At 42.8% G+C, this 23,048-nt stretch overlaps 1 protein-coding gene across 3 annotated transcripts in view; it reads left to right on the top strand.

Moving 5' to 3' along the window:
• znf385b (zinc finger protein 385B) overlaps window positions 1–23,048 on the top strand; it is a 36,578-nt gene that overhangs the window by 975 nt on the left and 12,555 nt on the right. The window contains exons 1-4 of one of the 3 annotated variants that reach the window (XM_062565061.1): window positions 9,643–9,923; window positions 11,901–12,038; window positions 12,473–12,616; window positions 13,014–13,130. In XM_062565061.1, coding sequence (XP_062421045.1) covers window positions 11,903–12,038; window positions 12,473–12,616; window positions 13,014–13,130 — 397 coding nt within the window. In that variant the 5' untranslated portion in view covers window positions 9,643–9,923; window positions 11,901–11,902. Of the gene's footprint in view, window positions 1–9,642; window positions 9,924–11,900; window positions 12,039–12,472; window positions 12,617–13,013; window positions 13,131–17,489; window positions 17,573–23,048 lie in introns of those variants that run through there. The other 2 variants (XM_037489425.2, XM_037489428.2) reach the window with 2 other exon arrangements.

Consider the following 23,048-nt stretch of genomic DNA (forward strand, 5'->3'; position numbering starts at 1 on the left):
AGCTACTAATGAGGGATCTAGAAAATGGTTGTTTCTTTAATGAACCAAACGTAGATTGAAAATATGTTTTTTTTGTCTTTCTCACTACAATCCGAGGTAGTTTTTATCTTCGTCTGGGCAGTTTTGCTTCATTTTATTTATTTACGCTTACCTTTAATTGATTGAATTGAAGTTACCGGGGACAACAGCAAAGACAATGGCAATTTCTTGTCATTTTCTCCACATCAAAATGTAAATGCATTTCATCCTAAAAGATGTTTTCAGCCAGCAGACTAAAATATTCTTGCTGACTTTTTTTTTCATGTGGGACTGTAGTCTTTAATTATTCACTTCAAAACACAACACAAAATCTGTAATTAAATATGAAAAACTATTTCTGGAAAATAAGGGCTAAAAAAGACAGCAGACGGTCGGACAGACATTATAATCTGTATTGAACTTGCTTCATTATTGTCAGAAAATCCCTTATAAAGGCTACACACACATGCACACACATGCACACACAGGCATCCCAGTTGTCCTGCATGCCTCTTGTCTCGCTTTTTGTCACAGGGGTGTTGTTCATTTTCATATAGGTGCCAGTATGGCATGCTGTGTGTGTGTGTGTCTGTGTGTATGTCAGTCTGATAATGACACCTGATCAACTGGACCGTGTATATATATTGCACCCTGCAACAAAACTGGCCTTAACTCTGCATTTTGACCACTTTTCCTTTGTGACCTGTAAACTGCTTCCGTCTCCGTTGGTCAATTAGAAATCGATCCCCACTCAGTTTCTCCTCCTGCTTTATTTGGACGTTTTTACCTTCTGTGTTTGCTTCACTAATTACCTTCATGCAAATATTCTGTTTACGACTGACAGTTTGATAAGAACCAGGAACACAGTTACCCTGAGCCCAACACTACACTAAAACAACTAGTCAGTACTAGATTCCAACCCAATACTGGACCACATTAACCGACTGTCAGACTGCAGTATTTCCTCGTTTTCCAGTATTAACCGGCCGTTCAATTTTGCAACCCATTTAGACGTCCCTTCACGGGTGCCCAGTGTCAAAGCACTGCTCTCTCCACAAAGGGAGCCAGAAGGGAAACCCTGCTGCGGTGTTTACAGGAGGTCATGGAACTAATCTCTGGTCGTACATTTCAAAGTTGTGATCCCCACACAGGAAGCAGTAGGGATTCTACCAAGTGTCCGCTGAATTCAAGCATTGCATTGCATCTTAAAGGCTCCAAAACGCAGGATATGCTTTATTTCTACCTTCCATGGGAAAGCTTTAAAGTACACAGACAGCCCCCCCCCACATCTGAAGCAGTTGTGTGGACACAGCATTTTAGCTACACAACTTGATGCATGAGCTTCTTCTACTAGCTCTGAAACCTCATCATTATGGGACAGTCCGTCAACGTTCTCCAGGTGTTTCACACTCTACTGGAGGGGGGCAGCCCTCTACCTCCTCCCAAAGCTGGATCATCCTTTGGGCCCTGCTTGATTGGTGCAGGCTTTTGGCTGCAGGCGATCTGCAACTGATGGTGCTACCATTCCCTGAAGAGGGTGTGGAGTGGGGGGGTAGGTAATGTGGCTGACAGAGGACCGACACAATGGCCTGGACATACAGAAAGTGCGCTTGGTCCTCAAACACCTCTGGTACCTGATACTGAGGAGGCATGTGTTGGTGAGACTGCACCCTGGTTCCCTTCATCAACAGGCAGGGTGGAGTTTGGCCCAGTGATTCAGGACCTCAGAGTTTCTTATTCTGGCTCCCTGACACAGGTTGGTTATCCAATCAACCGCTTGAGGCTGGACGCCTTTCCACATGTGCTGTGGCCAAGTGAGCCGCATTACGCCTTTGCCCCCTCCATTTCATCTCTCCCCTGTAGTAGAGAGGGACACGGTAGCGTTTCTTTGGTCCTTCCTGAGTGCACAAATGGCTCCTTTGATGGCAACCCAGTTGTGAGGTGGGTGCAAAAGGAGGGCTGGTCTTTATCTACAGGCAGTGCAGATCGTTCCAGGTGGCAAAAAGCAGGATCCTGCATCGTTTCACAAAAAAATGATTGCAGCGCTGGTGCAAGGACAGAACGCTGGATCCCGTGCCCGATGCAGTGTGGCCTCTTGTGTCTCCAGAGGACTGCCTCATGCCGCAGACCTGTCTTTGGGTCACCCTCATGTGAGCGGTTCTTGCTGCGTCTCCACTCATGGTAGTTTGTGTCATACGGTGCTTGTAGAGCTGCAGCCATCCTGAAAGGGCAAAGCCTGTGTGACAATCGTTATGATATAGTAATCCTTTTTCTATGAGGAAGTGGAGCCCTCTACCAAGCTTACCCTGTTCCCACCACCCCGCTCGCTGCATGAGGCGTGCGATAGTTTGAAGTTCTAAGCTGCCTTCTAAAGGCATTATAACGCGAGTATTTTGGTGAATGCAAATGTTCAGTGGGAAAAGTTGTGGTACTTATTGGAAGAGGATTAAAGTCCTGTGTATATAAAACTATGGTTACAATATCATAACCTTTTGATAGATCATCAACCTACTGTTAAACCGATCAGATGGTTGTCAGGGTGCACCAATGAACCGGTTCTGGATAGCTTTGACGCCTGTTAGTTTGCATTGGCAGGTTGTACAGTGCAGTAAAGGTATATTCATTCTACTGTACCATCTCTCCTTTCTCCTCCACACAAATCAATTTGACCTATTTATAGAACATGACAAGATAACATTACTAAACACTGCTATTTTGTGTGTTTGTTTGTGTGCCAGGTCTCCAGCAGTGGGCAGATTGAGAAGCAGCATGTTGTTACGTCACGACAGATTAGTTTGGAAACCTGCACCGAGCGCAAAAATACACACACAGACACACACGCACACACACACACACACACACACAGTACATACAGGCAGCTAAGAAGCAAACTGTTGTCTCTGTTCTAAATCTAACCTCCCTGTCTGTGCGTCAGTGTGTGTGTGAGTGACGATGGACCGAGAGCAAGTGAGAGAGCAGCAGAGCAATAAATATTACATCAGTGTTCAATTAAGATTATCATTACATTCATGTGAACATCGTGAGAACATCTGTTACACTTATGTCGGCCTGTTAATTATGAAGCTTGTTAGCTTTACACTATATCACTATATCACTATATCATATCACTTGCGTCTCGTGTCGACGGACTCGTTTCAATTCATGGTTCTAAAAGGCTTGCGTTTCACCTCCAGAACCCTGGGTGGAAAAACGACCTAAAGAGTGACGTCTTCGTGTGTGGAAGTCGCCACTTTTTTTCGCAGTCATTTATTCCCGTATTTTCCTCCACAACTTTGTTCACCCCTCGACCGGCGAACAGACGTTTGTGGAGATCTGTGTCCACTATGAGGACGCCATCCGCACGCCAATGCGTAGTGTAGTGTAGTGGTCATATTTCCCTATTTCTTCCGACAAAAACTCTTCAAACTGATTCATTCGCCCTTCAGTCTTCATTTTAAAAATGGCGGTATTATGCTATGAAACCGAAAATGTGAGACTCCTGAAAGGATGTAATTAGCAGACCAATCACAGGCTTGCGAGCTGCGTGAGGCTCGCGAAGCTTTCGACGCAAGTCTAGAAAAATGGGTCGACACACACAAGAGGGGGTGAAAAGACACACAAGGGGCTCTCGCCTCTGCGTGTCCTGGCGTTTCTCTGAAAACGCAGAAGCATAAACTAGGATTTAGTGTAGAAGTACTACTGAGAGTACTGCAGTATGAGTGTGTGTGAGTATGTGATTATTTATGTGTGTTATGTGTGTGTGCTTACCTAGCTAGGTGCCGCCTTCCTTACGTAGCACTAACAGCTAGCCACCTCATTACTCCCATTCTGTCTGCTGTGATTTATAGCCCTACCTACCTGTGTGTGTGTGTGTGTGTGCATGTACCTGCTCTGTGTGTTGTCTCAGGAAGTTTTAATTAATTTCCCGTTATATGATGAAGAGGAAGTGACAGTAATGAAATGTGATTGGATGATTATCATCAAAAAATGAGTCGCCTTAAGGCAATGTAACACACAGCGAGAGAGAGAGAGAAAGAGAGAGGGGGGGGGGGGGGGGGAGAGAGAGAGATTTGTTGTAAGCAGTGTGGCCCGGGTTAGAAAAACTGTCTAAAAAAGTTCAGGAAGAAAAGTTGAATGTATTAAAGAATGTGTGTGTGTGTGTGTGTGTGTGTGTGTGTGTGTGTGTGTGTGTGTGTAAATAGGACAGCAGTGAGGAAGTGAATCCTCATGTCTCAAGGTCATTGCACACAAACACACACACACACACACACACACACACACACACACACGCACCCGTGTGGGGGCTTCAGGTTGCAAGTTGTCATGGAGTTTAACCTTTGGGACGGACAGACAGCCGAGCCACGTCCTCACTGATCCATCTGAACCACGTTGTTCTCGTGAAGATCTCAGTCCACACTGAAACAAGAGCAATATGGAATAAAACTGTTCCGCTATTGGTTATTTGAGAATGTTGATACCTCTCTAACATCTATCTTGTCAACTTAAAGCAATGGTTTAGCATAACGACTTATCCACTGGGACGTCTGTCACATCCACGCACAACAACTGTATTGTGAATATTACTCTGCTAAGAATTATGTGGATCAAAGGAGGCTCTAAAGGCTACTCAAAAAGGGGGGAAATAGTACATTTATCATGAACTAATTTTGGTAGTGTTTCAGTGTGGATGGATCGTCAAAAACCCAAAGATTTTTCAGATTTAGCCAGCCTGCTGTTGACATTACTCGAGAACCATGTGTGTGTGTCAGCAGGGACGTTACAGTGAAGTGTCCTAGTGTCCTAAAGTGAAGGTGACCCTTTATAAATAGCTATTGAGACTCAACTTTACCCAACATCCACCTCTCCCCCTGCTTTAAACTTCAGTTATAGTATTTAACTCCTACAAGAGTCAAAATCAACAAGGGTGTACTTCAACCACCTGCCCACCAAGGTGTGTGTTTCTTTGTGTGTGTCTCATGTTTCTTCTTCCATTAGGTGAGTGGAGCTGTCGTTGAATGTTTGATGAGTCAGCGCGCTGAGAAGGAAGTGATGTCATAACCCCTTGTCCTCTCGTCTTTCGCGGGCGGGTTATTGTCTTCCCACAGCAGCTTCGGGTCTTACACTCCTCCTGTGAAAACCACGTCCACCGTGTGTCTGTACTCAGATTGTCTAAAGATGGTTACAACCCAACATTCATAGCCTTCATTTGGGTTTTTTTTCCAAGTGAGGGAATACAAAAGAGAGCTAACACCCATTAGCCTGGGTTGGTCCACAAAGATGGTCACACAAAGTAGTAGGAGGAGTGATGAGTTTTACTGAAACATTGCGAATAACGCAGCTTGGTCGGTGCTCCGTAGGCCTGTGTCGATGGGTACCAACTTCATCTCATATATGCAGCGTGCGATTTAAGCTTCCACTAATAAGACTAAAACAAGACCAATGTTCCAAATTGCTTAGTATTTGTCCAACTGGAGAATTTGTTTTTTACCTGATCCAACGCACTGCTAATATTTGCAACAACGGTTTGCAGTGGAAATGAGAGGTGTGTTATTGAAAAGGAGACATTAACAGAGTGTGTTTTCTTCAGTCTAAAGAATTCCAACCGGCATCAGAAAGTTGGAGTGATCACGAGAGAACGCAAGCATTCAAAAGTGAGTGAGCACAGTTCTTGTGGGCTCTCTGTAGCCACCGAAGCCCTGACATGTAGCTTGACTTGTGAGGTTTCTATATGGAAACAGCTGATGATACCTGAGCCCGTTCCACTCACTGAATAGATACCATGAGGTCAAGTCAACTTTTGACGTTAGATTGTTGTTTTGTAAGAAATAGTAGAAGCAACGGTCAATGCTCTCATGCTCAAGTTGTGAATCCTTTATGCACACTAACCTTCACGTCCATGTCTCTCTCCCTCACAAACGCACGCACACACTGAGTCACACAGAGAGCTCACTGAGACTCACTACAGCTGGGAGGGGCCAAGTCATACAACTATCAGTAGATGCTCTACTACTCACAAGAGTGTGAGTTGTAATCTCTAATATTAGACCACAGATTATGCTGATTGAGCTACAACATTAACACACACACGCACACAAACACACACACACACACATCCTCACAAACACTTAGCTCTGGATTATGATCTGAATCCCACAATCCCCTTCAGGCTCAACCAATCATGTCCCACCAAATCCTGCACAGCCTGCTGGGTAACCTACATGCAGTGGAGTGTAAATGGCTTTTGTGTGTGTGTGTATGTGTGTGTGTGTGTGTGTGTGTGTGTGTGTGTGTGTGTGTGTGTGTATATGCTTGCCTTAATCCAGTCAGTCTGTAATAGAGGAACATCTGGTTTATTGCTGTCCCTGCAGCTTCCTGTTTAAACAGGAAATAGAATCCTCTGAACATTTTCACTGTAATCCCAAATAATAATAATAATAATGAATAAATGATATAATAAGTTCATTGTTTATTGATGCTACGGTCAACTGCATTAGTCAGCTTAGTTTAGCATAACTAAAAGCCGTGAAACAGCTAGTCAGGAACACAATATGTAAAAAAATAATTTAAAATATATGAACCCATTTAAAAACTACAAATGTTATTTTTATGCTTTGGTTCTTGCACAGTTTACATTTAAGACATGCTGTGTTTGTTATTACAATACATTTGAATAGTACATATTTGTATATAGCGCCGGTTCATGACGGTTCACTGATGCGTTCGTTACATTCATGGTGTCTAAATAAATAAGTTTAGGGTTTAAGGTTTAGGCTCAGATAAAGAGCGTTTCTCATGTTAACTTGACTATATACGTGACCGCTGCACGTGACTAACGTGACTAACGATACACGTGACTAATAATTGACATACACACAGCACACAGAAAACCTTTTTTCAAACAGGAAACAAACAGCGATGCCCTGGATGAAAGTCCACGTTTAGTTAGCGGTTTGTCACCCGTGTTTTCAGTCTTAATGCTAAGCTAAGCTAAGCTAACCAGCTCCTGGCAAACATCGCTCTGTCTCTCCCTGATCGTGAAAGCGTTTCCTTCTTCTCCTTGAACAGTATAAGTGTCAGGTCCTGATGGAGCAGAAAGGCTATTTAAAGAAGGAACACAAGTCACGGTGTCTTGGACTGAAGTTTGGAAATGACAGAAACCTCCCTGCGTGTGTGTGTGAGTGTGTGAGGTCTGTTAACTATACAACATGGTGTCAGTTGTATAAACTCAACACAACCCTGATCCGACTGCAGGAGAATGAGCAATAAACAGTGAGGCTGGATTCAGAGAGATCTGAAATCCGGACATTTTCTGCCGATATTATATTTTCAGTAGCATGAGATACAAAGGGGCCCTAATCCAGCCTCTGCTGGGTTGAAGCACCATCTCACCCTTTGACTAAGGGAAAGAGAGAGTTCTTTTAAATACAGAAAAATGAGCACTTGGACAGAGAGAGAGAGAGACTGTAGTTTATCCTTCATCTGTGTGTGTGTGTGTGTGTGTCTGTCATAGTTTCCCAGTCAACTGACCGCAGTGACATCACCAGTTGTGGTGTTTCCACACAGTGCTTCCATGACAACCAGAAAACAGACAGACAGGAAGCTGGACGGTGCGCAAACCTGTCGTTCCACCTGTCTGACTCGGCGACTTTCCATTTAGCGAACGCGACCCCCTCCGCTCCCCAAACCGGGTCTTTGCTTTGTGTCTTTGCTGCTGCGGGGTCATTGTGAGGCACCACAAATACTCATTAACTGTCCTCTGGGCAGAAATAATTCAGTAACAGTTTTTAAGACCAACTCATGTCTGATAAATGCTGCTCCAAACTGTGACTCATATATAAAGGAGCAATAAAATAAAAAAAGCCTTGTTATTGGGTTATTATTGTGAAATAAACATATGTTAAAGTTGCTGTGGGTGTCGCTGTGTCAAGAGGAGTTTGTCCAACTTCCCCCTGTGATGCAATAATGATGCAATAACTACTGAACAATTAGTGCAACATTCTTGATGAAAACATGCACATCATTCACTTAAGATTCTTTGTCATGTTTACGATTTCTCAACGTACTTACGGGCTCGTTGTCTGGAGGAGGGAGGAAGCATCACGAGCTGAATGCATAGGCCCCATATGTGTCCTCAGGAGGGTCTTCAGGCTGCGGCCTCCTGCAGGTCTTCAGAGAACGTTGTGGTGATCTGCACCCTACGGCCTGCCCTCTTCAAGTTTGATTGTGTTTTTGTAGCAATGCATTGATGACAACCAAACAGACCATAGAGAGAATGACATTACATTACATGTCATTTAGCGACTTACAATAGGGCAATTAGAAGAATTAGAGGAGAATTAGTACGTTTGTTGGGGGGTCAGACAAACAAACGACCCTGGTGTCAGCTAGTTATCTCGTCCCAACAAGCCTCGTGAATCCAGTGTTAAGTTTGTGCTTTCAGGTCAGAGCGGCTCCACTTTTAGGTCAGAATCTCTACGGTTTGCAGAGGTTTGAACTTGTGGGGCCGGTGGAAGGACCCGATATAGATATTCATGCTTTTGCAGGGTAGATTTGACCTGGATTCACATTGCTGGTTCTTAGAGGGAGAAAAATGGGGAATGATTTGGATATTTGGGAATGACGACGTGAGGTATGTTTTTTCTTTTTCTGCTTAAGCTGCTTTGAGGCAGCGGTTGGAGTTTTCCACAGTTTCTTCTGATTTGTAAGCCCTCAGATTCCTGGAGGGACAACATGCAAACATCAAATTGCATGTAGCAGTTGGTCTCAGCATCTCTGCTGCCGCTGGCTACTGCCCTGCTCTCTCTGTGTGTGTGTTTGTGTGTGTACGGTGTGTATGTATATATGTGTGTGTTTTTGACCATTGTCATTACCAGCTACTAGCCTCGGGGTGAGAGACAGCCACTCTAAGACATCTCTCTCTGTCTTTTCACATCTCCATTAGTTACTGTTTCTTTCGTTGGCGTACCCTCAGGTCACATGTGTGTGTGTGTGTGTGTGTGTGTGTGTGTACGCTCTCTTTCAGGGAACAGGGACGTACATTAGTGTCCTCCTCTCTTCATCTTTTACACCCAGCAGGGCTCAGAACTTTGAACCAATCAGACAAGTTTCTTATTTGTTCACTTTAATATGAAAAACAAGAAAAGATAAGATGATGGTATAAACCTTGTATTTCCATGTCTCGGGACTCTTTTCCGTGCCGAACAATGACTCGTAGCAGGTTTCATACCCCACTGAACAATAACAGTGCAGTTTAGTTCCTGTAAAGCTGACACACATTCTGGTTTTCACTCAAGGGCATCATAAAGTACCGATGGTGCAAGTGGTTAAACTGAATTTTGACATTTTTCCACAAGTCTAATCTATTAAGGAGATGTTTCTTCTGCTTTTGAAGTCAAACAAATAAAATAACCAGTTACCAAAAGTGAAAGAAATAATTGCATTTGATTTCTTTACTAATGCATATGCAACCGCCTTTGAAAACAACGAAGTTCAATATTTGATTAAATTACTCTTTTTCTACCCAAGGGAAGATTATTAGTAAATAATAAAAATGCTGTGTATAAAATAAACAGTAAGATCCACAAATTGCAGCCCAGTGCTGTTTCTTCTCCGGTGAATGTATTATAGTGTTATATTTCACTATATATTGATAATTAGGAGTTGGAATTCAGACTTTTTGATGAATTAAAAAACGAGAAAAAGAAACGCAGGTTGTTTTGCAGCCCTCAGACTGAAGAAAGTATCCTGGCTTTCCCTCACATTGTTGCTTGACTACTGTGCTTTATGTGTGTGTGTGTGTGTGTGTGTGTGTGTCTGTGTGGGATTATAACCCACAGCTGGCCTCTCTGATTACGAACACCCCGGTCAGCCCGGATTAGACTCACACACATATTACAACATAAAAGGTAAACGCACATGTTTCGTTTGATTTTAACGCAGAATGTTCAGTTCACAGAATATTTTTTACTGCGTCTTATTTCATGTGCGTGCGTGTGTATGTATTTACCTGCATGTGTGTAATTCCCAGCTCAATAGAGCAGATATATTTAATCCTTCCCTTGCTAAAGCTGATGTCAGCATCAGCTGGCTCTGTGCTTCTGTCTGTGCGTGTGTGTGTGTGTGTGTGTGTGTGTGTGTGTGTGTGTGTGTGTATTTTGTAGCTAATTTATCACACTGGCAGATTAACCAGCTGTGTGCAGAACACACAGTATACACAAAAAAAACATCTGGAAGAGAGAGAGAAAGCACTGGGGTCTATAGGTGTGCTAGGTATCTATCTCGTTACATATTTCAGACCTTTTAACTGGTTTTACACTTTATTTTACTCTGAATACTACCGTTTCACTGAAAAAACAGATTTAAAATCCAACAGCTATTTTCCTATGTCCACGTTAATCATCACTTTGAATTGTGAGATTATTAGCATGCAACATGCATGGATGCTATGTCTCTTATTTTTTTCATTTTCACAGTTACAAGGACACAGACCTGAAATGAGGGTCATTTTAACGCGGAATTTATTTTACTCAACCCATTGAGAGTTTAATGACTAGTCGCTCGTGCGGCATTGACTGAGGGAAGAAATGAATGGGCGTGAAATAACCCTTTGTTGAATGTTGTGGCGTTTTCAGGACACTACGCCGTGTATAGCTGGTTTCTCACTATGACCCACAGCCACTGGTCACTGGTCATGGAGGAGAGCAGAGGCTTGGTGAAAGTCAGCTTCCTTTGTATTGAAAACACATTTGTATTGTCAGCCAGTGAGCGCGGCTGGTCCAGCTGGGGTGTGGATGATGATATTAGAGACTTGTGGAAGTAGATGATATACCTCTCTATGGTAACGTAACAATTTCCTCCTAAATGAGTCCATCTAACGGGTTGAAATCTCTGAGAGAATTTAAATACAGTGGTAATGTGCAATATGTGGGTCGTGGCAATATAGAAAAAAACCAAATGTGTGTGTGTGTGTGTTCTGTCAGATGTCATCTGATTTGGCAGTGTGCTGAAAAGACAACAGATGGACACAGTCATGGACTGACCTACACACACACACACACACACACGTGTGCCATCCTTCCTCTCTCCTCTCCTCTTACTCATTACTTCATCACTCTCCCTGAGAGCGTTAGATGCTTTTCACTCTGCATCCGGTGTCACTCCGGCCTCAGCCCAGTTGGCCCGCCTGTCTGTCCACCTGTCCGTCCCTCAGTGAAGGACTTTCAGGGTCATCACTCGTTGGGAGCTCTGCGTTCAGTGTTTTCTTGACATCTGGAGAGGTTTGGGTGTTATGCAGCTGTGTTTGGGGTTGGGGTAAACACCTCACCATTCTCTCCCTAATGAAAAAAAAAACGTCAACAGGAAATTTCCTTTTTCTACTTTTGACCTTTTTGTACCATGGGTTTTGGAATGAGCTGTTTTGAGCTGCTCAAAAATGAAATTCATCCGCATTGCTGTAGCTGGCAAGGTAACCTCCACACACCAGGCATCCGTCAACATGCCGCCAGTATCAGTCACAGTTCGCTCTCTGAGCTTCTTTCCAATTTCATTTTCTGTACTGAGCAGTTTACTCCCCCGCTGGCATTTGGTTCACTGGATCAGTACAGGCCCATTAAAAATATGGAGCTTTTTAAAGTCTATTATTATGTATTTGTCAATAACCAAAACTTTGTGTGTGGTCACCCACAGACTGAAACTGATAATGTATGACAATATAGTAAGACATAATTATAACATCATAAAATATGTCTTCATTTCACTATTTAAAATTGCCTTGCAGTTACATTTTAGTATATCATAAACCATTTAAAAATCCACATAGGAGCTTAAAATTACAAATGGAGATGCTATGGATTATTTCATTTTTTCCTCTTCTTCTTCCTCAGGGATGAAGACTCCTCTGGGCCCCTCTCAGCTCCTGGGGCCGGGGCAAATATTTGCCTTTGGGGGAATGTGTCAAGAGCTGATGGAGCCCCCGACACCTCCACCCCTCGGTGCCACTGCCCAGCAGACTCCATCCCCAGGTGCTGCTAAGTATTATCTGTTGTTTCCAAACTGCTTGATTGACTCATCCCTGTCTTTGCTGCCATAGTTTGAGTCTTCCTTGTTATTTCATCTTTCCGTTTGACTCCATGTTTCAGGTTTAGTTCTGACAGATCCCTGATTATTTTATTCCAGTGTGATTCACCCACGTCGTTTTATCCTACAGTCTGACTCGTTGTTTTCCCCAATAGTCTTTAGTAGATTTTCCTACAATCTGAACAACCAAAAACAAAAAAGTTTGTTTTCCCTCACCGTCCGACTGCTAATTTTTGTTTCCTGTTGGATTCTTGGATCCTTTGTGGTTATCATAGTTGTTTTCTTGATTCAGCTGTGTGGTTTTTCTCCCACATGCTACTAACCCCGAAATAGTTGTCGGTTGTTCCTACAGTCTGACATCTTTCTTGTTCCCTCCCAGGTCAAGGCGGGGCCTACTCACTGTGTGAGGTGTGCAACTTGCAGCTGGCTTCTCCTGCTCAGGCCCAGCTGCACTACAATGGCAGGTCTCACCTCCGGAGAGTGAGACAGCTCCAGGCCAGAGAGACAGGACAACAGGCAGCAGGTACACCTCAAACACTGTGTCATGTGATTGTAGTAGCAGAGGTGAGACAGTGATAAGCAATGTTTAAATGTCAGATTTGAGAACCCAACCCAAGACCAAAAGCTGTGTTTATGCTCATCTTTGGAGATCACTTGCTTTTTTGGATAACACATGAGCTACGCTAGGCTAACCTCCTCCCACTGGGATATGTCTATCTTTACACAACTTGTACCATGTACAAATACAGCAGATTGGCCCGGTGAAATAACCAAACCATTAGTTGTAGTAATAGCATCAGTAGTCAATGGAACCCTGGTCGTGATCAGCAGGACTAGCAGTCGAAGCCGTAACTGTAGCTGTGGTTTATTGTCGTCGGCTCCTTGCATCATATAATGGGTGTTGATGTCTCTTATTCCAGCCGGGGTTCCCTTCAGGTCTCTTCCCCAGAACACAGGCCTCAGCTCGCAGCCAACAGGACTAACTCCGGCCTCAGGCCTCAGTCCAGGCCTCCGCGTTCCACCCACAGCAACTGCAGGTAGGACCAGTGCTGACGCAGTAAAACTGATGTACCGGACGGACGATGACCAATTCATCCAAAACGTTGTGTCACCACCCTTACTTCTATTAAAATGTTCACCGTAACTCACCAAAAAAAAAGACAAAGTTCTGCATTAAATTCTGTACCTGCATGAGAGGAAACAAGTGACTGCTGAGTGAGAGGGACTACGGCTCATTCGTCATCAACAGCTGCTTCCATCTGGGAGAGGTCAAAGTGGCAGCTGTGTGTGTGTGTGTGTGTGTGTGTGTGTGTGCGTGTGTGTTGGTTGTCAAATTGACTCGTGAAAGAACTAACTGACCCAGCATTAATTCAGATTGGCGCAGCAGTTTTATCTCAGTGTGGCTAATGGTTCGCTCCATCCAAACACCTGTCAGTCAGGTTGACAAGCCGAAATATCCTAGTCCTGCTTACACTGTGGATAAAGTTCACAATATGTCGCTGCTTCAAGCTCAGAAGAAGAAGAATACTCCAACACAATACCCGAATACACGGTTAATACTTGAAGGTTAAACAATATAGTTTATTAGTTACTTAGAGCCTTAGAGGTTAGTTGTTGGCCCTTGTTTCCATTCAATTGAAGACCATTTGTGACCTTTCCATCAGCCTCTTGCCATATTACCAGTAAATGTTAGTTGCACAGTGAACGTGACGCCACCCTTTAGTTTTTCGAGTTCAATGTTTACGCTGTTGTGAGCTTGGACTATATCTGTATTCATCTTGACTTTTTGCAACCAGTGCTGTGAAGTGACCATATTCGGAATACAGAGTGAGTAGTGTCTACGTCTCTCTGTAGTGGCAGCAACCTGTCAATCACAAGGTAGCCCCCCCCTAAAGCGTGCCCTGCTTATTGGTTCCTTTGAACCGAACTGTGACTCCAATTAACTAAAGAAACTTCATGCTGTGTTGAATAGGACATACGCGTAATTTTTACAATGTTTACTGGGGGAATAAATCAAGAAAGAAGTGGTCACCTTTTTTTTCAACCAGTGCAGTCACCCCTTAAAGGCCATTAAAGTTAATACAGGTTTAAAACACTTTCTTGGCTTTATTCACAAGTGGAGGTTATCACCTGGTTAATATGCACTGCACAGGCATGAGATAGCTCTAAATAAGTCAGCATCTTTCCAAGAATTTCCAAATATCCCTCTAACAAAACTTAGTTTATCATCTTATGGGTTCATCGTTGCACGGGGTTTCTAAGTGCTTCCAGCGCCCTCTGCTGCCGACCTTCCAGTTGAAGCGATTCAGACCCAGTTGTTGCAGTCAAACCGGTGGTCAACAGCATGTGATGTGAGATGCAAACGAGTTAAAGTGGAGCAGATAGCAGCGGGTCAGTAAACTGGGACACTGCTGCGTAACCACGCCGACACAAAGACATTGCTTACATGGATTTTTATCTTTTTAACATCTTTTGGTGCTAATGTGTCGGTCTCTGCATGAATCCGGCGTGACGACTACTCTTTGGAAATCACCTTTAAAAACGGGGTTCCAGTTTGTTGTTTTTGTTTTCCTGATCGAAAACACAATGCAGAACTTCTGCTGAAATTTGCCGTTCTAGCCCTCATTGGGACTGACTTTTAGGTTAGACGAGAAAAAGACAACACCACTTGTACAGTCAAGTTAAATAAGGTAAATAAAATCCTCAAAAACAAACAAACAAATCCACAGACGCACGCACACAAACACACACCTAATTACAGGTCATGGAAGGATAATGTTAAGAGAGACAGTAAACCGATACACAATTTCACACACACGCATACAGTTGTGTGTGTAGAAGCTGTAATTAAATACTATGTGGGCATATCGGTGTACAGGATACAATAACACTGATTAAAGATTAAATCTCCCAATACTGGACAACGCACAAAAGGCCACACTCACTCACTCACTCACTCACTCTCGCTCGCTCGACCATGAAAAGCTCTTTGGCCTGAACTCAGCTCCTCCAGGCCAGGCTTTGTGTGTGTGTGTGTGTGTGTGTGTGTGTGTGTGTGTAGGTGTGTGTGTGTGTGTGTGTGTGTGTGTGTGTGTGTGTGTGTGTGTGTGTGAGACAGTGACCTGGCTGGCTGAGCAGCCTATCAGCAGTTAGGTCAGATGACATCACAGCCAATAATAACAATGTTACGGCCGTTCTTACAAAACTGCTGGTATCTGCTATTTCATATAGTCTTTATGATTGTGTAAAGTCAAGTTATGTTTCAAGTTTTATATAAAATCGTTAATATAATTTAAATATTCAGTGGGATGAAAGAAGTACTCAGATACTTTTTACTCACTGTTATTCAGTTATATATACACACTAACATATTGCATATTCCTATGTGTTAACAGCATTTTCTTGCCTCTAACTGGGGAAGAACTAGTTTTAAGAACTGTATTGACTGTCTGACTTTTGTTATTTAGTATCATCCACTGCTGCCGTCCACATTCATAATGTACAAAGCTTAAAACATACTCAGGAATCAGGAACATTTATGGCCAAAAAATGGGAATCATGATGTTCCGGGACTAAGGAGGTGAGAGATCACAGCTCTGTTGTTTTTCTCCTCAGTGGCAGTTAGTGACCACCAGGCGACAGTAGTCACACATTCACCCAAACACTGACCCGGTCACCGATGAAAGAAGTGGATTCCCATGATCCGCATCAGTACAAATAAAGAGATCAAGTCACATGAGGATAATAAAATCGAGCTCCTCTCTTCTCTCACTTTTTAGTGTTTGGTGTGGGCAGAGTTTTCGCTGGTTGCTGAGAACATTCACACAAATGCGCTTTGACTGTTATTGCTCTGCATGTTTTCCAGCTGATGACCTCATACGTAATGACACATACACGTTATTAATAGAAATATATTGTGTGTGTGTGCGCGAGAGATGGAGGGACTGAGCTTGTGTTGATTTGTGGGTTTTGCATCGATGTTCCCAGCTGTTTATGAATAGGCTCTGCTGACAGATCCACACACTCATAGTGCTGCACTGTGCACTATAAAAAACAACCCGATAAATGGGAGGTAAGAAACATGCACTCGCTTTGTTTGGTTAGATTTCACCACATTGTTCAAATAAAGCATACCTTCGTTTTACAAGATACACTAAAAGAAATTAGGTTTTATTATATCATATGCTATAGATTGTAAGCACTTAATACCTAATAATTGTTTTTTACTTATTCAGTTGCAGTTGTTACTGTGGAAAAATAGGTATTGTAGGTGGATTTGTTTGCTGACTAATACACTTTCAGTCAAATTTAAACAATTTGAATGGGTTATAATTACTACCCTCCAAAATCAGTTTTTACCAGTGTGTTGACGATGGGCTCAGAAGGTGGAGGGAGGGGGGCTGCATCTGACCAGATTTGAACCTGTAATGATTCACACAACCCACATCTGTGAGCACTAGACAACAAGTGAGAGCTAGCAGAGTGGGGAGCACAGGTCAAAGTCTAGTGAAGGCATTGACGGGTCTAGTTACCTGGTTGGTACTGGAGATTGGGGACTAAGACTAGTCAAGGTTACATAGAAAACTGAATTAGTCAAAATGTGGAGGAAACTGACTAGAGAGAAGAAGACAACTATGACATGCAATGTAACCACTAAGAAATTGGGATACGGTTGGTTGAATGGAGATAGTTCACTACAATTCTGGTTGGACTGGTTACAGTGTGGCATTAAACTGGTAGAACTAGTAAACGACTCATAAGGAAGGTGGGTATTCATATGACTAGTCAAAGTAGGGTGCAGGATGAAGTAGTTTAGGTCTAGCACTTGCAGATCTATGGTCGTGGTACAGAAAAGATCAAGTTTAGACAGCAGGAGGGCTGATAGAGGACGACTGTTGGTTGTTGTTCCAATCACTTTTATTTCTTGTTACATTGATCTTACTTAGTTAACTTGCTTGCTTCTTATTTATTATTTATCCCCCTCCCTTTTTTCCATGAATTCTTTTGTTACCTTATTTGATGTTGTTTTTGATTTGCTGTTTTCCTCAGTTTCCTTTCATTCTATATAATTCAGTATTTTGTTCTTGATGAATAACTGGAAGCTCGTGTCCTCCCCTCCTCTCCCCTCCCCTCCCCTCCCCTCCTCTCCTCCTGTCACGATGCCATGGACCGGCGGAGAGCGTGCAAGCAGCGCAGACGTAGAGAGGCAGGGAAAGACGGACTTCCACTGGGACAGAATAGCGACCCTGAACCTCATCACCCCGATGATTCAAACACGCCGCGCACTCGCCGCGTACCGCTCGCCCCCCCCTCGGTCCACTCCAGCGTCCCCCTGCGCTCACACAGGCACACAGGTGGCCATTCTTCTGGGCTTTTTTCTAATCAGGGGAGCAGATGATAGAGGGGGGAGGAGGAGGGGGAGGAAGGGGTGATACAGGCGTCTCCCTGTCGATGATGTGGAGGAGTCTCCTGAGTCGAGGTAGGACACCCTTCTTCTGTCCCTTTGTGACGGACACTCCGCGTTCAGACATCCCGCTTCTGAATGTCAGCGTCTTCCTTTCCCCCCGTGATGCGTGAGCTTTGTTGTTTGTCAGGTGACCCACAGGTTGTGACCTGGACTCCAACCCAGAAATGAGGTTGGAGGCTCTTTGCTTTGAGTTGGGTAAGACTGTCATCGTTTTACAGATTTAGAATTAGACGTTGATTAAAGCTGGTTTATAATAGTATTTCCACACTACGTTTGATTGGGGCCATTTTGTACTTGTAGCATTACCAGTGAACTACTTTTGTTTTGAGCTGAAATATCTCTAAACTGTTTGTTCCCTTGGCTGTGGTGTGAAAGTTGTGCTGTTAATGAAGAGGAGCTGAGATGGAAGATTGTGGAAGTCACTAGACTAAATATTTATAGATATCATCGTAATAAAAACAGATAAGATCAGCATCCTGCTGTCTTTGTTTCCAATGATTTGAATCCACAGATATGCATATTCATGTCAGATTGGCAAGCTCTCAGTGACAAAGTCAATCTTGAGGGGAATAATGAACACAATAAATAACAATAAAAGCAAGACATGAATTACAGGACGCTGTAAACTAAATTGTGGCTTGTTGGGCTCCATTACAACCACGACACCAACTCTTGTATTGCTACTTTGTTCTACAATGCTTTTCTTATTTAGGCTCCGTGGTTTTACACAAGAGTTAAGAATTATTATATATCCTACTCAAAGTTATGTGCTATTTTCTGTGTGATTTCCTGCTGCTGTCAGCAATTTGAGTTCCTTTCTGCTTCACGCCGTCTAACCTCAATCTTCACAGGCAATGACTCAGTTAGGAATAAACAGCAGAGTAGTTCGGTCTAGTTATGTTCAGGAACACATCGAATGGTTGTGGCTGCTTAAGATAACGTTACTGAAGTGAGATAGACGTGTGTCAAATAAATCAAGGCACGCATCCCGTTTCACGTGGAAAACCCAGCACGGCCCACTGGGTGAAAGAAGCGTGTTTGTCAGGCTCCATGTCGGGGCTTTCTCTGTTTTTTTTATACTTGTTGTTCATGATTACGTGGATAACACGCAATGTAGTTTCATGGAATGCAAATAATGACTCACTTTTCGTAGGAAAAGATAAGCATGCTGGATAAGACCAGCTTGTTAAGCTAATTTAATCTGTCCAATAGTTGTTGTTAAGATATTTTACAAAGGATGAAAAATCAGAGTACCCCATAATGAATAGGCTTCATCCTCTGAGGACCAGTGTGAGAGATCTGGAACCAAGTGTTGGAGCAGAACTACATTTCTTTTACAAAATTGGTTTCCAACAGCTAGTGTTTTGTCTCCGTCTGTGCCAACTTTTCCGCCTCAGTGAAGTGCAGATGGAGGCGTATTCTATTCATGCACAAATACAAAAATCTGATGTTACACAAGAGTGCCGTTAGCAGAATGAACCGTATCGATCATGTTTACGCTTCCGTTCAATTTCTGGAAGAAACTATCTTTGATTACAGGAGAAAATTAGGGTTTTATTGGTCTGCCTGATCTGCGGCTACTTCCTGTCTGACATTCCTCTCGTAATAGACAGCGAGGTTTCTGTGATTAGCTGCACACTGCTGCTAATCATCACAACACTGTGTGGGTCTGTGAGTCTCTATCACACACACACACACGCACACACAAGCGTGAGCTTTACCCCTCACTGCTTTCTTTAAATATTTTTAGTTTTTCTGTTAAAGCTGCTAAAATGAAAAGGTACAATCAAGTACACCAGATGTCCAGCGTTTCCATGGTAACAATTAGGGACACCTGTGCTACATTCTGAGTCTTGGCCAAGTTTCAATAAATGGCCTTGTAGCCATTAGAATTTCTGGCTTGAACAGAGCGGAGGGTCTGCCGTGTTTGTCGGTCTGATTAAAGTGTTAATTTAACCCCAAATCCATTCAAAGAATTTTCCATCCTGACGATGGATTTGACTTTTGACTCAAAAAAATGTTCCAGACTAAGAAAGACTTATTTGCATGTTTTAGTTCTGATCAGATGATTCTGCGTTTTTCTTTCTACTGAGTTTCAGACGGAAGCTGTCCTGTCTGCTTTCATGTCCCGGACTGGTCTGATGCGTGTGTTTGTCCATGTCTTTGTGTTGGTCTGTGCGTGCGTGTGTGTGTGTGTGTGTGTATTATTTTGGATGTGAAAGGATCCAAACGTGACCTACTTAAACACACACACACACACGGAGGCTTGTTATGCTAATGTGTGTGATTCTCTCATTATAATAATGCAGTGTGATGTCTAATGCTGCCGTCAGCTGAAGAGCACTTTAAGTCTGTGTCGCTCTCCCTCTCTGCGGATCAGGAATGTTTGAAGATGCAGATGAAGGTTGTGGGACACGTTCTCCTCCCAGTAGGATCACTGGTGTGTTAATACGCAGGATTCCTACCGCCTTCATCTACAGCTGCAGGGATTTCCGCTGCAAGTCAGGGATCCCATCCATTATTTTAAAGACCTCAGAGGCAAAACTGGATCCATGAATCCATACACTTGTACTCACCTTCACCTCTCTGGGGAAACAGACTGTTGGGAATGATGGCCAATTAACATAGTATTTGTATACCAAAATGTAGTTAAACTGAAAAAACAACCTGAACCCTTTTTTTTGTTGGATTCAGCAATTTACTTTTTTAAGAAACCCTAACCCCTAACGTACAAGAAGTGTATTTAAGGACATTGAACAAATGGGGACAAATAACCCTAACCCTAACCCACCTTAGAACAAAACCACAGAAACAAGAAACATTAATCATTTTCTCCAGTCGTGGTTGATCAAATGTAAATATTTTTGATTTTAGAGATATCTTCTATTGGCATTTTTAACCATTTACAGAAGTCCATATAAATAATCATTTAAAAATATGTTGGATGCTCAGACGAGGGGCAGGGCTTCAGTTACAGGAGCCCTTGAACCACTGGAACATCTGATATCACACTTATTTTAAAACTGCTTTTTGTGTGCCTCAATGTCTATTTCTTACACACACACACACACACAACTTCAACAACAAACACACACTTTCTATGTTTCCCTATTTTTTTTCCCTCCCTCTTTTTTATGCTCTGTCTCTTTTTCTTGTCACCAGCGACAGTTTGTTCTCTGTGGAAGAAATGCCAGCAGAAGATTTAGAAGAAGTAACACACACACACACACACACACACACACACACACACACACACGCACACATGCACACACCTGACGCTCAGGGTTTGTGGGTTCAGATAGTGATGACACATGCCACTCTTAGTCCAGTCACCTGATACACTCTCTCTCTCACACACACACACACACCCTTTGAGTTGTGTGTGTGCGTGGCTTGTGCGGTTGTGGAAAAAGACGAGGACAGACTAACAACACACCTCGGTCCGAGCACAGTGGAGGACACGAGGCCAGAGGGGGGATTTAAAAAGTGAATTTGCATTGAGATAAAGAGAACAATACGGCCGGTTCAGGTAGGAACTTTTTATTTTTAAAGAATACCATCATCTTCAATGCCGTACTCCTCTTCCTCTTCCTCAGGCTTCATCACTTCCTGCGGTCTGTGTGAGAAATGTCTCTCGCTGCTGTCGGGTTCCCTTTAACTGCGGCCGCTCACATCACTTCACAGTCTGATTAACAGCACCAGATGCTCAGTTGGATGATGATATAATGAATCTGTAATAATGGCACCTCAGCCCCGGTATCACAGGAGACTCCACGTCGCACAACTCGTCTTCATTACCTTACATCTGATGATTCCCGTACGGATGTTGATGAGGAATCCTCTAACATGTGCTTCAAATTTACTCTGAACAGGTTTTATTTTGATTTGGTATTCAGGTTTTGACCCTGCTTCGTTCAAATTGATTATCTTTGGTTATTATATTTGTGTATAACTTCATTCATTTCATTCTTATGGCAGTGGATTTGTATATTTTGGTAATTCTTTGATATTATTTAGTATATTTGTATATTTTTGTATTTTTCATTATCAGAAGCATGACTTTTTTATGTATATACATACAATACATTTATATAAAAATAATATATATGTGCATTTATTAAATTAAATATGACCAGTCTTTAATTGGTCTAGTAACTAGCAATAAGTAACTAGGAACTAGTAATGAGTGATCATTCTGATAATAGACCAACAGATATTTTTTACCTCACTGCAAATATTCATCATGCAAAATACTAGTTTCAAGATACACAAGAATAGATTTAATATCATAACGTATAAAAAATGTAAATATTTGCTCCTCCTCAAGCTGCTACAACATTAGAATACTGCCTAAAATGTTTGCACCATGGATAACAATGTAATAAAGAAATGCATAATATAACACTGATAAAGAATTCCACTGCATAATGAGTACTCCTTTTGTAGTATTACACCTAGTTGGCTTTCCAAATATCAGTCCACTGTATTAGATTTTTAGCCTGGGGGCAATATATTTAAGAGCAGTATTTGTTGTATGGACTCCTATTTTCACATCCATTCCTCTTTATTTGAGCGACTTATATCAAACTGGATGGTTCAACAAAGGTTCAATCAAAGGTCCGCCCTGTCAACCCGGCTTACTACTGTATCTTCTCATGGATTTAAAGTGAATCCGTCCTGCGTGTTTAAAGCTGATGTCCGTACAACAGTGAAAGGGCCATGTTGATTAACGGGCCCGTGGCTGCTGCAGGGTATCAGAACCCCTGTCATTCAGAAATACACTGTTATCCGCTTTAATATATTCAGAGCGTAACTGTTCTCAAACCAGCGTGCAGCTCATGGTGACAGACGCTGTGCTGTTCCCCCTCCCAGTGGATCCGGCCGTCTGTGGAGCGTTCACAACATGGAAGCTGTGGTGCATCCTTTCATCGAAGGCAGGCGTAGTTCATCTTTTGGTCTGCGACGGTTTCAGTCTAAATGCCCCAAAGGCGTCTTGGTCCATAAAGTAGTGGAAGCGGCCGTTTATTTTTGCATCTTATTCCTTTCTTCTTACGTTTGTGCAAATGCAAACCAGGAGATGAACACAAGCACACATGATAATGAGAGTGTGGTAAATTATTCTCTAAACAAAGGGCATCCTTGAGGAGGAGGAAGTGGCCATGTTGTTTGTTTATGAAGTTTGAGAATCAAGATTTTGCATTTTGGCTCATCAGTGCACCTCCCCACAAACCCTCAAGGGATGCAAATCAGTTTTCCACTTGGTTAAACACCAGAGATGTTCTCTGTGTCAGTTCCCGCAAATAAATGTGACTTTTGTCCCATTTGGATTCATTATCTAGCACGGGTATGTGAGTCATTAAATATCAGACACACTTCTGTGCAACTGCAGCCATTGGGTCACAGAGAGCCGCAGGTCAGATTGGTTACAGTAGCCTCGGTCTGCAGCCGACAACACAGCCAGCCAAGTACGATTCTCCTCCCTACGTCT

The sequence above is a fragment of the Pungitius pungitius genome, chromosome 10, assembly GCF_949316345.1.
Source record: "Pungitius pungitius chromosome 10, fPunPun2.1, whole genome shotgun sequence".
NCBI lineage: Eukaryota > Metazoa > Chordata > Actinopteri > Perciformes > Gasterosteidae > Pungitius > Pungitius pungitius.